This window comes from Pholcus phalangioides, unplaced genomic scaffold (assembly GCF_987345545.1).
Source record: "Pholcus phalangioides strain wild (caught in Gottingen) unplaced genomic scaffold, Ppha-v1.0 ptg000011l_1, whole genome shotgun sequence".
Classification (NCBI taxonomy): domain Eukaryota; kingdom Metazoa; phylum Arthropoda; class Arachnida; order Araneae; family Pholcidae; genus Pholcus; species Pholcus phalangioides.
This window is the reverse complement of record NW_028301604.1, coordinates 3,793,714-3,807,449: the sequence shown is the minus strand read 5'-3', so window position 1 is coordinate 3,807,449 and position 13,736 is coordinate 3,793,714. Positions and strand designations below refer to the sequence as shown.

Genomic DNA, 13,736 nt, shown 5'->3' with positions numbered 1-13,736 from the left:
TGCATTTGTTTGCAAAATTGTAGCCTAACTTATGCGATCATTATCGTATAACTTAATTAATTAGGGGGAATTACTATAAATCACAAAATATGCATATCCATAGAAAAATGCAGCATTTCCCTTAAAAAATTTCTTCTACAGTCATGTGCCTTATTTTCTGGTTTATAGTATTTTGAATGCTTATGTTGTTAATTATTTCATGTTGAATATAATTTTTTATGTATGATATACCACAGTTCTAATGTTAAGTAAACTTCATTTTTATTCTTGATATGCATGAATAAGGCATTTTTGTTTTGTTTTGATAAAAATTATTTTGTTGTACAAAAATTGAGCAAATTTTATTTTCAGGGGAGATGATCAGATGATGTTTATATGGGACCCTGTGAGTAATTTCTTTTTCATCATGCAATTAATTTGTTTCCTTTTCGAACAATTTTTCTTGCATTTGATTGTTGGTTCTACTGTTATTTTCAGAGTTCTTATTGGTGTGATTGTGGTGACGTGATTGATTGATTTTCTCAATATTGAGAAGTTTTTCAGGTTTTTATACTACTGAAAGTGAATTGAAAAGATTATGATTTTACATAACATATGATTTTATTTCACAAATGATTCATTGGAACTAGAACTTATACATTTATGGTATACATCTTCTGTGTAATTGGGCGCAGAATGAACTTAATCTTCTCAGATGTTCAGAGATGGCTGTGCTATTCTATGAACATGTGTACTGCAGATGTGACAAAATGTTTGGAAATCATAATTCCATTGAATCATGGCTCTTTAGGCTAGAATCTTCTTGCAGTGAAATTTAAATTTAATTTTTGCCATTGGTCAAAGTACTCTAGAAGTATTTAAAAAATTGATGATGGACCAATTTTGGCATCACTTGTTCTGGTTGTGCAGTTATAAAAGAAGTTTAAAAGTAAAATGAAATCAATATGGTATAATTTGCACATTTTGTTACTGAACTAAAAGCTATTTGAAAAACTTATACAGTCAGGTGAACATAATTGGGACGATTTTAGAACTTTGCAGTGAAAAATCAACCCCTCAATGAATGTTAAAATTAAAAAATATATATCCACATTCTGAAGGGTGTCTAGGCTCTTTGTACGATAATTTGAAAATTTTAGGTGTACATTTAGTATCTAAAAAAAATAAAATGGTGTTTGTCCCAAGTTAGGTGCGGGTACCCTAACTGGGCATTTTTTGTGAGTTGTCTCATTTTCAAGTACCTTCATTTAAACTTGGGACAGGTTGAATTTTTTTAAAAAATGTCCTAAGGCAATACCAGACTAAAAACAGTTCAGAAATCATTTTATCTACCAAAAATAAAGTCACAACCTTCATGATAAAATCACAGAGTAAGTTCTCTAGTAAAAAAATATGACACATCACAGCCTACATTCAAAAAAGGATCAAATGAACTTAGGAAGTAGAAAACTTAAAAAAACAAGATAAACTTGAAAAATGTTAATATATGTAGTGATTTTGGCTGCCACAAATGAACAAAGAACAAAATATTGAAATGCTTGAGGACAAAAGTGTAGCTATCTTTTCATACACTAAGAATTTTCATAATTATTTTCACCACACTTTTTGAAACTTCATTAATGTAATTAACATTGGAAAATACGACATTTGTTTTACCCATGTAAGTTCTCATAAAACGATTCGTGAACAGCTGCCCATCTACTCTAGCAAAAAAAGTTACATATATGAATTAAAAATGTTTTACCGCATGCGGAAATTTGAAAATATACTAATGAAAATGCATTTTTTAATTTGAGACAATTGTGCCTAACATAGGACAGTGTCCTAAGTTTAGACAAATTTGATTTGTTTATTACTCAAACTGGTCTGTACTTAACAATAATGGTAATAAAAAAAGATTGAACTGGCATTCTATACGGGGACACCCTACCAAACATTGCCCCAAGTCAGAGAAAACCCCCATGTCTAAACGTAACTGTGGTGCAAATTCTAGTAGTTTAGAAAAAAAACTTAGATTTTCAAGGAAACACATGAAAAACTTTTTCTCAACCAAAACACATTCTACACTGCTGAAACTATCATGAAATGTTAACAGAATAACAAACAAATGTGATGACCTGCTTTGAACATAACTGCAATAACCGTCAGGGCTACCAACTTATTAAAACAAAAAGTCTCAAATCATCCCAAGTAAGGTTACTGTCCTAAGCATGGACATGTGACTATACTGTAATCTAATTTTTATTGAAAATTAGATAAAATTTAGGAAGTTATAGAATGTAACCAATTGATTAACAAGGGTTCAAATTTAAAATATAACTCAAATGCGCTGAAATGATTTTTTTTTTTTTTTGAAAATGCTGAAGGCTTTGATTTGTTTTTAAGTTTGTCATTAGGGTTGTACTATATTTCTTGGAATGAGTATTACATTTAGCTTAAGTGCCATAGCTAAAGGAAAAGCATCAGAAAAAAGGCAATAAAATCGCTGTATTATAGTACCCTTTGAAAGGATGGTGAAGTGTTAGTTGTTAACGCCCTGCAATTTAAATGTATCACACATTATTCACTTTCTTGCTGCAATTGATTATGTTGTTGCTGCTAGGTATCTCTGGAAGTTATGGTCTATATACTACCCTTTTTAAAAAAATATTTCTCGGAGCATATAGGAAATACACAGTGCTATTGGGGGATTCAGATTTTTTTGCTGAAGAGGTTGCTTATATTATATAAATACTAGCTAAAAGACTATTTTACAAACTTTTTTTAATTTTTTTATCACCTCAGCTGAAACATAAAATATCAGTCTATTTAATGTTTTCCCACATGTATCTGTCTGTTGTTAACTGTGTAAAAGTCACTAAATTTGCAAGCTGGTTATATTGCATGTAAATCAGCAAAAGCAACAACGTTTGGATTTTTGTCAGCGGTATCTGTCCAGGAGAAAAAGTGAAATGAATGCAAATGGTGCATCATAGTGAGCACTCAAAACTCTTCAGTTATATCTTTAAAAATGTTGATGTTGCATTATATGTTCCAAGAAATATGGTACTGATTATTGTTTATAAATTGGTGTGAATAAAAGTATATTTTAGTATTGCATTTCATTGTTTTTTAATATAAAACTTTTATACTTTATGCATCATTTTCATTTCAGAGGAATGGGTCATGTCTATTTTCATTTGAGACTTCCCATAAAAGGTATTCTTTCATGTAAATCACTAATTTTTATGATTTCAGAAATTTTATGAAACATTTCTTCAAACATTGCTCATGTCATTTCTACAGAATTTGATTCAGATTTTTTTTAAATTTATTATTTATCTGAATGAACAATTAAGCTAATAAATTAAAAAGTTGGATGGAATATTAAAACTCATTTTATTATAATTCATGGGAATTCAAACATTTATTCTGTTTGATCTCAAAATAATAATCAAATATACATAGTCATAATTCATGTCTATTCAAATTATCATAGTAATTAATTATGTAAAATCACGCATAGAACCAAGTCAACTAACGCTGTAGCCCAAGTCAATAAAACATTCATCTACTGTACCAAAGAATGTTTACCAGTCATATGGTTATGATGGCATAGGATGTCATACCAATTTTTGCTCATGTATTGTCAAAACATTTCCTAAAACCGAAGTACTACTCTCTCCTGTTGAAGAGAAATGGCATCAAAACTTCAAAAATTTCTTACACCAGTGGTTAATGCACCAATTTCTCAGTAAGAGACATGAAAAAAACTCATTCAGAATAGGTTATATACTGTAGGTCTCAGCTAGCCCTTGTGTGTATAAAATGGTCATGATGGAGCAATAATCCTAATTGCAAATGATCATGTTCCTTATTTTAAAAATCGACCTTCATTATATTTTATTGAAGATAAGTGAAACATTGCAAAGTTTCAAATTATATTATTTTAAACATTTTGTATGCTTCCTTTTTTCAAAGCGCCAAATATTTCCGACTTTTCTGTTCTGGTAACTTTGAATTTTTGGCAAATTTGAAAGTTTGGGGACAACAGTAAGCTTTCAATTTTCATTGTTTAACTGTTGGCTAGTTTTCTCCCCAGTGATATGCTAGGTGCAAAATATGACTTTATTCTGTCATTTGTGTATCGACATGGTGACAATTTATCAAAGATTTCTTTTTCATCACATTACGATTCTATATTCCCTCTAATTTTTTTTACTTGTGTGAATCAATTTTTTTCTGCGCCCATTATGGCAACCTGCTATTATCACTTACATCAATTGTGTATGTAGTTATTTTGCATGCACAGAATTATTTTAACCATGCGTGGCCAAGCACCTGTACATCCCAGAAGGAACATCGGGTATTATTGGAATGTTTCTTAGAAACATAGCAGCAAAGATAGTTAGGAAGGAATAACTGCTGTTGAGTTTTCAAACGTTTTTTTGGATATTTTATAAATAGTCGACTTTATAAATTTTTAATGCACATTTCATTTTTTTTTTTTTTTTTTTTTTGAGGGCTCTTCAAGGTTTTATGTTTTACTTCCCACACATGGTGTTGAGGGAATATTGTTAAGGGATATGATAACTCTGATGAACACCTAAACTCAGAACAGCATAATTCTAATCTTTGAATGGAACTTGAATGTGAGATGATTATGAGGTATCTGTCAATGACTACTTTGTGATCATGGAATTTCATACAAGCAAAATTGAAACTAAAAACAACTAGAACATCTTTTTATGCAACTGATCAAAACAGGTTAATTGCATAAATAAAATTTATATAACTAACTTCAAGTAATTTAGTGTCTGTGTATAAGCATATTGGTTTTATTGGTGAATAATGAGCTTAAATATTATGATTTGTAAAATCACTTGTTTTTTTGGTTTGTAGGCCAGGGGTTTTGTGCTGTGCTGTAGATGAAAATTTTGTTTTCACGGGGTCCTCTGATAAAACTATTTATGCATTCAAGTTTACATCCAGTGTATCACCGGTTACAGCAGATCCTCAAGTTCAACCTAAGGCATTCCTTCAATGGTCTACTGTGGATGTTAATGCATGGATAAAAGAAATTGGCATGGAACAATATATCCAAGTATTTGCTGATCATAGAGTAAATGGATTTCAATTGTATCATATGAACAAGAATTTTCTGCAGAATGTTTTAAATATTAGTAAGTGAACATAAATCATCCTTTCTGTAAAATGTTTTTTAACACTATTTTGATAAGCATTTTATTTTTATAAGAGTTTTTTCTTAGAAATATTTTTAATTTATTTTTAAATGCTAAATGCATTAATGGAATCAAATACTTCTTTTTTCTTTGCATTCTATTGTCAATCCATGGCCTGTCGTCTTATTTTCAGAAAGTTCTGGTCTGTGGTAGAATTTATTTCTGGGTTATAGTATTTTTGAGTTTTTATGAAATAAGAATTATCTGTATGAATTGAACCAAAGTGTGTTATGAAATTCTTCTCAGTTAATTTTCAAAGTTATTTGTCCACCCCTTCCCAGAATTTTTTTTTATTTGCTTTGAAAATGAAACTAAAATGTAACATGTATAAATAAATGTTCAAAAATATTTTTAATAAAATATTTTTATTCATATTTCATCCATGAAAATATAATCATTGTGATTTATATTGTAATACATTTTTTTACAGACATACCCGAACACAGAATAAAAATTTTAAGAGCAATCCAATCATTGAAGTCCCCCAGAGAAAGGCCACATGATGTGGATGAAAATGATGATTGTCCAGCGGAGTTCATCTGTCCTATTACAAGGGAAGTAATGAGAGAACCAGTTGTTGCTTCAGGTTAGTCCTGAATAGTCCAATTAAATAACTATAAGAATCAACTTTGTCATGACTTATATCATCCCAAAATTTTTGTTAATGGTTTTCATTTGTTCTTGCTACAGTGTTAATTTGAATGTAAAACTATGACTTTCATGAGTATATCTGATATTTTAACTTTATCTGTTAACTCTAGGGTATTTTTTGCTTTTAAATCTTGAAATATGTTTGTATGGTTCAAAATATAATGTATGCTTCATTTTAGCCTATCACTCATTTCAAATTGCATGCCTTTCTATGCATTGAACTTGTAATCCAGATTGTTTGAATTTCATGAAAATAGATCCTGCTGATAGTACCATCATTTGTCTCATTCTTTAAAAAATCCTAGTTAAGACAAAGAACAAGGGTTATGCCTATATCCTCTTTACAATCACGGGCGTAATATTACATCCAACCACCAGTGGAATAAATTCAAACAAGTTGACAGTGTTTTCTTTCCTCTCTCTTCACCACCGCGAAGCTTTATAGTAACCCTATTATCTACAGAAGGTGCTTTTTCTTCTTTCTTTCTATAGTCCTGTTCATGATTTTTCCATACATATAATGTATCTTTTTACTATATACAGTAAGAGCAAAAAAAGTTAAAACTCTCTTATCTACATTTTCTATTATGCTTTTTCCTATATATATATATATATATATATATATATTGGAATTGAACCAGTTTCACAGGTGCCAGTATTTATACTATGAGATGTAAAGTATTCACTTTAATCCAAAGTTTATTGTTACTTGATCTAAGTTGTTATATTGTTGGAGTATAGTGCAAAATGAATGGATTCTCAGTTCCAGCACAGTTCTGGTGTATATGTACCCATTTAAAGCAATATAAATATTTAATGGTATGAAATCACTTCTGTAATATTTTCATAAATATTTAATGGAGTGAAATGGGAAAAAGACCAACTAAATAAAAGTGTATTTTGCCTACAAAAGATATGACTTATTGCCTTGCTTGTTCATATGTGAAAAGAATGGTACCAATTCAAGTTTACTGTTTTTTGTGCTTGAGAAATGAAAAATTCCAATTTACATCTCCCCTTTACACTGTTTGATAAATGAAAAACATAGATTCACCACTCTTATTGACAATGTGTTAGTAAATGCAGAAAATGTGAATTGTGTGTACTTCTAAATGAATGCAGCTGGCTTGATGAAAGTTTAAATTTTAGCTTAAATGCATCAGAGCTCAAATAAAAATATTTTACAATTTAGAATGTTCTTTTGAATACTTGTTTTATTTATGAATATTTCTCTTTTAGATGGATTTTCTTATGAAAAATCAGCATTAAAGCAGTGGTTTGACCAAGGTAATCACAGAAGTCCAGTAACAAATGCTGAACTGCAGAACTTGGAAATTTTTCCTAACTATACTTTGATGTCTCTGATAGAGAAATTCAATAATTAAGTTAACACATTTTTATGGTATGTTGAGGTAAGTGATTAAAATTGAAATTCTAAAGAATTTCAGTTCCTGTTGTTTATCTCCATGAAAGCCTCCGTGTTACAATTTACAAGTTTATTGTATGCATTACCATTGTTTTTTATGACAGAAATCTCTTTGGCATTTACTTTCAGTGAATGTCAAAGACTGATCTTTTATTCCATCTTCATCTTTATTTTTAAACTCATATGTGTGTAATGGTATTGAAAAATATTTTATTTATTACTACAGTCAATTCCACTTAATAGAATCATATTTGGTTGTCAAAATTTAAGTCTATAAAACAATTCATTCAATTGAATAAAAAATTTATAAAACCGAAATCTTTTATTGAAATATACAGAATTGCACTTTCACCATTTAAAGTGCTAAAAATGTATACCACACCTAAAAAGTCACGATTCTGATCAAACCAATAAATTTACAGCCACATACCTTATAATGGCATACTTGCTGGGCCTGATTTCTGTATGGGTGAATGACACATTGTCCCAGGACCTCTATAGTTTTGGTGCTCAGTACATAAAAAATTAGTTATTTTCTGAATACTCACACATAATTCTTCACTCAGGGGAGCAACTAAAAAAAAGAGGATCTGATTAAAACATTTTTCCCAATATCGCCATGATTTATCTAGGATTTGCTAAAAGTACCAAATATTTTGGTTCGTAATCCAAAGTCAGTTAATCAAGCATATGAAAGTTGGAGTGTGGTTGTACTAAGTTACTTTAATGCCATATTAAAATACAGTCGAAGCTTGTTTTTATGAACTTGAATGGGGTAGAAAAATTACTTCATAAATGGGAAAGACTTTCAAATTAATTACATATATTGTTCGGGACCAGAGGATTAGTTCATAAAAATGTGCCAGTTTGTGAAGTTGGTTGGAGTTTCGTAAAATCAAGCGGTGGCTGTAGTAGCCTTCACTCAAGGGGACCAAAATATTTAACAAAGCAGAAATTCTCAAAAATTAAATCAGCTTTTTTAAAAATTAAAAAACTTCAAACTCTTATGTTGGAAAGAAGGAAAATAAACATTTTTTTCTTACTTCGAAAATATGACCATTAAATGGTGTTATTCTTTTTCATAAATTTCATCTTTTTGATTTAATATTTCTACTTTCAAATACTTCTTTTATTTATATTCATTCTATTGTTACAAAAAACAATATCATTCCAAGTCTAGTCATTCTGAGAGTTCAAAGTAAGACAGTAATTGATAATCATGTAATCAATTCTAGTGTATGCTCATATCAGTGATACAATGACATGGGATGGCTAATACCTGGCCCGCAAGGCAATTTTATGCGACCCGCAACAAGATGAAAAAACTATTATATTTTTTATATTAGTTTTGATTGACTAAATTGTGGTTCATGTAGAAAAAAAATTATTTAAGATTTTTTACAAAAACAATTTGTATTTTCAACACGCAAACACAAAACCTCTTTAAACACGTCACATAATTAATTTCAAAAATCTACTGTGGGAGTTATGAAAGTAACAGTAGCAGATTTTGTTGCGTAATCATCGGAGGTCAGTGATGGTAATCTCAACAAGCAAAATTTCTCTCAAAAATTTTCCTTTTGTTTTTCCATTGGTAAAAATATTCAGTCAAGTATTTATTTGGCAGGGAAAAAAAAGCAAACTAGAAAAGTATCGCACTAAATTCAAAATGACAAATTTCAAAATATCAAATTATTTTTTCATTTGATAAACTTTAAACATTTTATGAAGTAACATTCTCCACTTTGGTTAGGGCATTAACATTCATAATTAGCTGAAAGAAAAGAAATATTAAATTTTTTTTAATAACTTAGATATTTATCTCTCTGGTAAAAAATTGTAGTCCCCGCTGCTGTTATTTGCGCAGTTTTCTTCTGCGCAGATTTCACTGTTTATTAGAGAGTATATAATTACTCTTTTCCAAAAGATGAAGAGTTCAGTTAATAATTATTTCTAATTAGTAATTAATTAAATGAAGTTTAGTTAATTAGTTAAATCCCATCAAAATGTTTGGGGCTCATGATGCCATAGCAAGCAATCATACTGGGTGCGGCTAATGTGCCAGAATTTTCCCTCCAAGTGCATGTGGCTTATATACCAGAGTTTTGTCTTTTTTCCCTGATGTGGCCTGCAATACTGCATCTAATTATTATGTTGGCCCTTAAACAGGGAGAAGTTGCCACCCCTGACATATATTTTAGTTCAGCTTCACCTTTTTCTATCCTATATATTTTATGTTTAAGCTTCAGCTATATATTTTGACAAATGTTCCCTATAATTTCCCATAAGTTTTATTTTATATCTTGGGTGATAACTACATAGGAGTCTTTTGACTTTTGCTATGGCTCCAAGCACCTTCTAGGCTTCCCAAATAAGCTTGGTAGACTTAGAAAGATTAACATCAGGGCACTGGATGTTAATCTAGCTGATGGCTCCTGCAACCCATGATATGGCCCTACTTTACTCTTAAGTTACAGGAAATGTAATCAAGAGTATCTAGATTTCTAGATTATTTGAATTCAAAAAATATATTATATTTTATATTATATTGTACTGTTTGAAGTTTTTGTAGCTGTGGATCTGTGTGAAATGAATGGTAGCTCTTGATTCGATAAATATTTGTATATGTATGTTTACCAATGCCTGCCAAAAAAATTGAAGAAAGCTTGCTTAATATTGGTTGACTTGCCATTGCTATTCACAACAATGTGATGATATTTGGAAATGATGCTGTTTGCTTCACAAACTAAAACGATCAGTTTTGTAAAATAATGCACACACATTCTTGTATGTGCTGATGATTTTAAAAATTTTGATTCCATCATGGATTACCAAAAGCAAGCCTTAGCCCTGTTCCTTTTAAATGATCTTTCATTATAACTTTACAGAAAATTCTTGTTTATTAAGTTAAAGTGTTGTGAAACAGTATCTTGAACTAGTTAGCAGTACTGAAACAGGGAACTCTTCAAATTGGAGATAAGATACTAATATGCTTTTCACTAGAATATTTGTATTGTGGGTATTGTGAGCATTTCATGTCAAAACTGGAAATCAGTGTAATATGTCATCCCTATTCCACCTGAAATGTTGTATGTGATGATTGATGACATAATCTTACAATTTCAATGTATGTATGATCAACAGAGAAGAATTCCACATTGAGCGAATAAATTGTAAAAATTATTTTCATGTTTTTAATTTGATGATTTGCCTTATAATAATCATCCTTGCAGTGCCACGTTTTTCCCTAGTGGTAGCATGCGTGGATCCAGGGTGATGTGTTGGGAGGGGTGATTAATTGTGTAGGTTCCTCGGATCATTCTGTATTTCATGGGATCGACCAAACTAATTTTCCCCTTATTTGCCAGTTCTTGGAAGGGACAATGCCCTCCCCACTCCCATCACCTTCCTGTACATCCATGCCTGACTGGTGGAAATTTTGACTATTTCTCTTTTTTGTAAACGTTTATGACTACTTGTAAGGCACAACAGCATACCAAGGTTTATTTGAATTGGTATATTGGAATAGGCACAACAATTGTGTTTAAATCATAGGTTTCCAACTGGTGTTTCCTGGAACCCTGGACTGCTGCAAGAGCTTTTTAGGGGTTTTAGTATCAAAAGCTATAAAGCTTTTTATTTATATTACAGTAAAATCATCCATGTTGGAGAAATATAGATATTTTTTCGGTTACCATAGAACAGTCTTGTAACTATCAAGGGTTTCATGCGAACTAAAATGGGAAACCTCTGGTCTAAGTAACCATCTTGTATTTTAAATATTTTTTATTGTATGTTCTGTCATGTATGAATGCATAAATGCTCATTTTTACTTCTCATAATTCCTATTCAATTTTTATGTCTGTTCAAAAGTTTCTACTGGTGGAAAAAGTCAATTTGTCATATTTTATGACATTCATGTTTGTTTTGGCTCTCAGTGTTTTAAATTCAGTTTTTTTTTTCTCAATTTCCATTTTTGAATTTGGAAGATGTTGGAAAAAAATAAAAGTATTTTTGTTGATCTTATTTTATTTCTTCTTTTCTTATCAATTAATTTGTGAAGTTATTAAAAGACTTATTAGACATGTATACAGGAAAGCATGTAAACAAAAATTCAACTGATGTGAAAGAAAATGATGTTAGAAGACGCAGAAATTTCCAGAGGGAGAGTCATGATCATTGCCTAATATTTATTAAACTACTCTGTAAAATGAATTTTTAAGTACTGTGAGAAAAATTTTATAGGAATATAAAATGTGGAGGCAGTGCAGGTTTTAGTAGTCCAGAAGAAATACTACGGTGTTACTTTTCGGAGTGCAAAAATAATTTGCACTGGGAAAATATTCTTGAGCAGATGCATCTATTTTCGACCTTAGCCCAGTGCCCTTCACCCCATTGTCTGTATAAGTTTTGGCTTTCTCTATCATATATGCGTTCCCATTAGATTTGTGTCAATAACATCTATCTGCAGATACATGCATTGTCCATATCCTGCTCTCAATCATCGAAGAAATGCTCCAAACTTTTAAATTTTTGATTTCAACACAGTGCTGTTTATTCCTCCATCTATAGATTCTGGACTTCATTACTATAATGAATGAGATCTCATTTTGAATTTGTCTCAGAAATATCTATTCCCTCCCCCATTTTTTCCATATCCGTTTACAATTGTTGAAGAAAGGCCCTGAAATTATGATGGTTTTTTTGGCCTCAACTGGGTGCTTTTAGGTTCTTTGTTTGTAGACTCTAGAGTTGTCTACCATAATGAATGAGTTATCATTGGATTTGTTTTAACCAGATCGCTCTGTAGGAATTCTGGATTATGGTCCACTATTGCTATGGGAAAAAAATGTATTACTTTTAAAATTGAATTTTTCTTCATTTCAGAATATAGACACAATTAGAATAATGTTCTTATTCAAGAGCGACACGTTGTGATAGTATTTTTTTTTTTGTCATTACAATCAAGACGTGAAGTGCAAACTTTTTAAATTACTGGTTACACAAAAATCCAACTTTTTATTTGAAAATTAATATCACATAAATATTTTAAATAATTACCTTTTATTCCTCCACATTAGTTGGCATGCCGTAAAACTTGGAGATGCCAGCGGCTTGAATATTGGAATCTACTACTTCACCAAACACCAACTCTGGCCATATCGCCATATTGCAATTTACTGCCATTAATGAGATGGGCTGGAAATGAAGGCGCTGTCTATCGATGGCCTCAAGTTCGTTAGGGGAAAATATCTTTATCTATATCCTCCCTTGGATTCAAACCCGGTGCCGTGACAGAAACCTTTACGGTGGTAGACGAGCATCTTACCACTATGCCACTCAGGCAATATATTGGAGTCTTGTACATTCAGAGTTGCAACTAGGGGTGGCGGGAGTAGGCGGGTCTAGTGCGCGGGACCGGAAGGGGTGCAAAGTCCCTTTAACCTCTCCTTCGACATTACAAGGGATGCCAAAACGTGTGCTTGCCTCACCTGGTCAAGCATGTAGTTGCGGCCTTGGGTCCATTCTCAGCATGCTGGGAAAAGCAAAGCTCGATAAGGGTTGCAGACAGAGGTGCTGACATGACATGAGGAAAACATTGGGGGGAGGGGGGAGAGCTGAAAGTTGCCAGTCATCTAGCATATATACAGGACTCAAGCCCGTATGCAGGAGGGCAAAGGAAGGTGTGTTGTATTGTATAAGGGTGGGTCAAATGAAACAGAACAGGAGACAGAATGAAATGACATAGTTTATTTCAAACGTAATCTTCAAAGCTTCACAAGCACTTGTCCCATTGTTTCATCAATATATGAATACCCTGATATAATATATAATTAACAAACCTCAATATATGAATTAACCATTTCATGAATACCCTGCTTGTAAAAGTCCTTTGGCTGAGATCGGAACCAGTTTCAAACATTGTCCATGACCAGGGCTGGTCCTAGAAATGCTGCGCCGCCTGAGGTGAACAATATTTTGCCGCTCTTTAGATATCACCATATGAAAAGAGTTTCCTTCCTTCACCTCTATTACCTTGATGCAGTGGTTCCCAAAGTATTGGTCACAACCCCTTTGGGGGCGACGTGTGTAACGTTGATGATTTAAGATGCCATGAGAGAATTTCCTAAATAAAAATGTTCTGATGAAGTAAGTATATGAAATAAATATTCTTCTTTGAAGGAGGAGGGTGGTTCCATAGTGGGCGCACTTGTTTAAATTTTTTGCTATGGGTTTTGGAAAAATGTCTGTCCTTCAAAGGATTAGTTGAGCTATTTAGCAGATATATCACTTCATATAACATTAAAATTCTATGTAAAATTTACAAAAAATAATTTGAAGAAAAATTTTATTCAATCAAGTATCACAAATGTGCTTTAGCACACTTTTATGAGAAAACCCAAAAATTAATAAATTAATATTTATTCTGAATCCAA

At 31.5% G+C, this 13,736-nt stretch overlaps 1 protein-coding gene across 4 annotated transcripts in view; it reads left to right on the top strand.

Moving 5' to 3' along the window:
* LOC149079955 (WD repeat, SAM and U-box domain-containing protein 1-like) overlaps positions 1-8,891 on the top strand; it is a 114,482-nt gene extending 105,591 nt beyond the window's left edge. For 3 of the 4 annotated variants that reach the window (XM_089238864.1, XM_089238860.1, XM_089238861.1), the window contains exons 6-10: positions 352-385; positions 3,155-3,198; positions 4,882-5,162; positions 5,653-5,808; positions 7,113-8,891. In XM_089238864.1, the coding sequence (XP_089094990.1) occupies positions 352-385; positions 3,155-3,198; positions 4,882-5,162; positions 5,653-5,808; positions 7,113-7,258 (661 nt within the window). In that variant the 3' untranslated portion in view covers positions 7,259-8,891. The remainder of the gene's footprint in view (positions 1-351; positions 386-3,154; positions 3,199-4,881; positions 5,163-5,652; positions 5,809-7,112) is intronic. The other variant, XM_089238863.1, reaches the window with a different exon arrangement.
* The last annotated feature ends 4,845 nt before the right edge of the window (positions 8,892-13,736 follow it).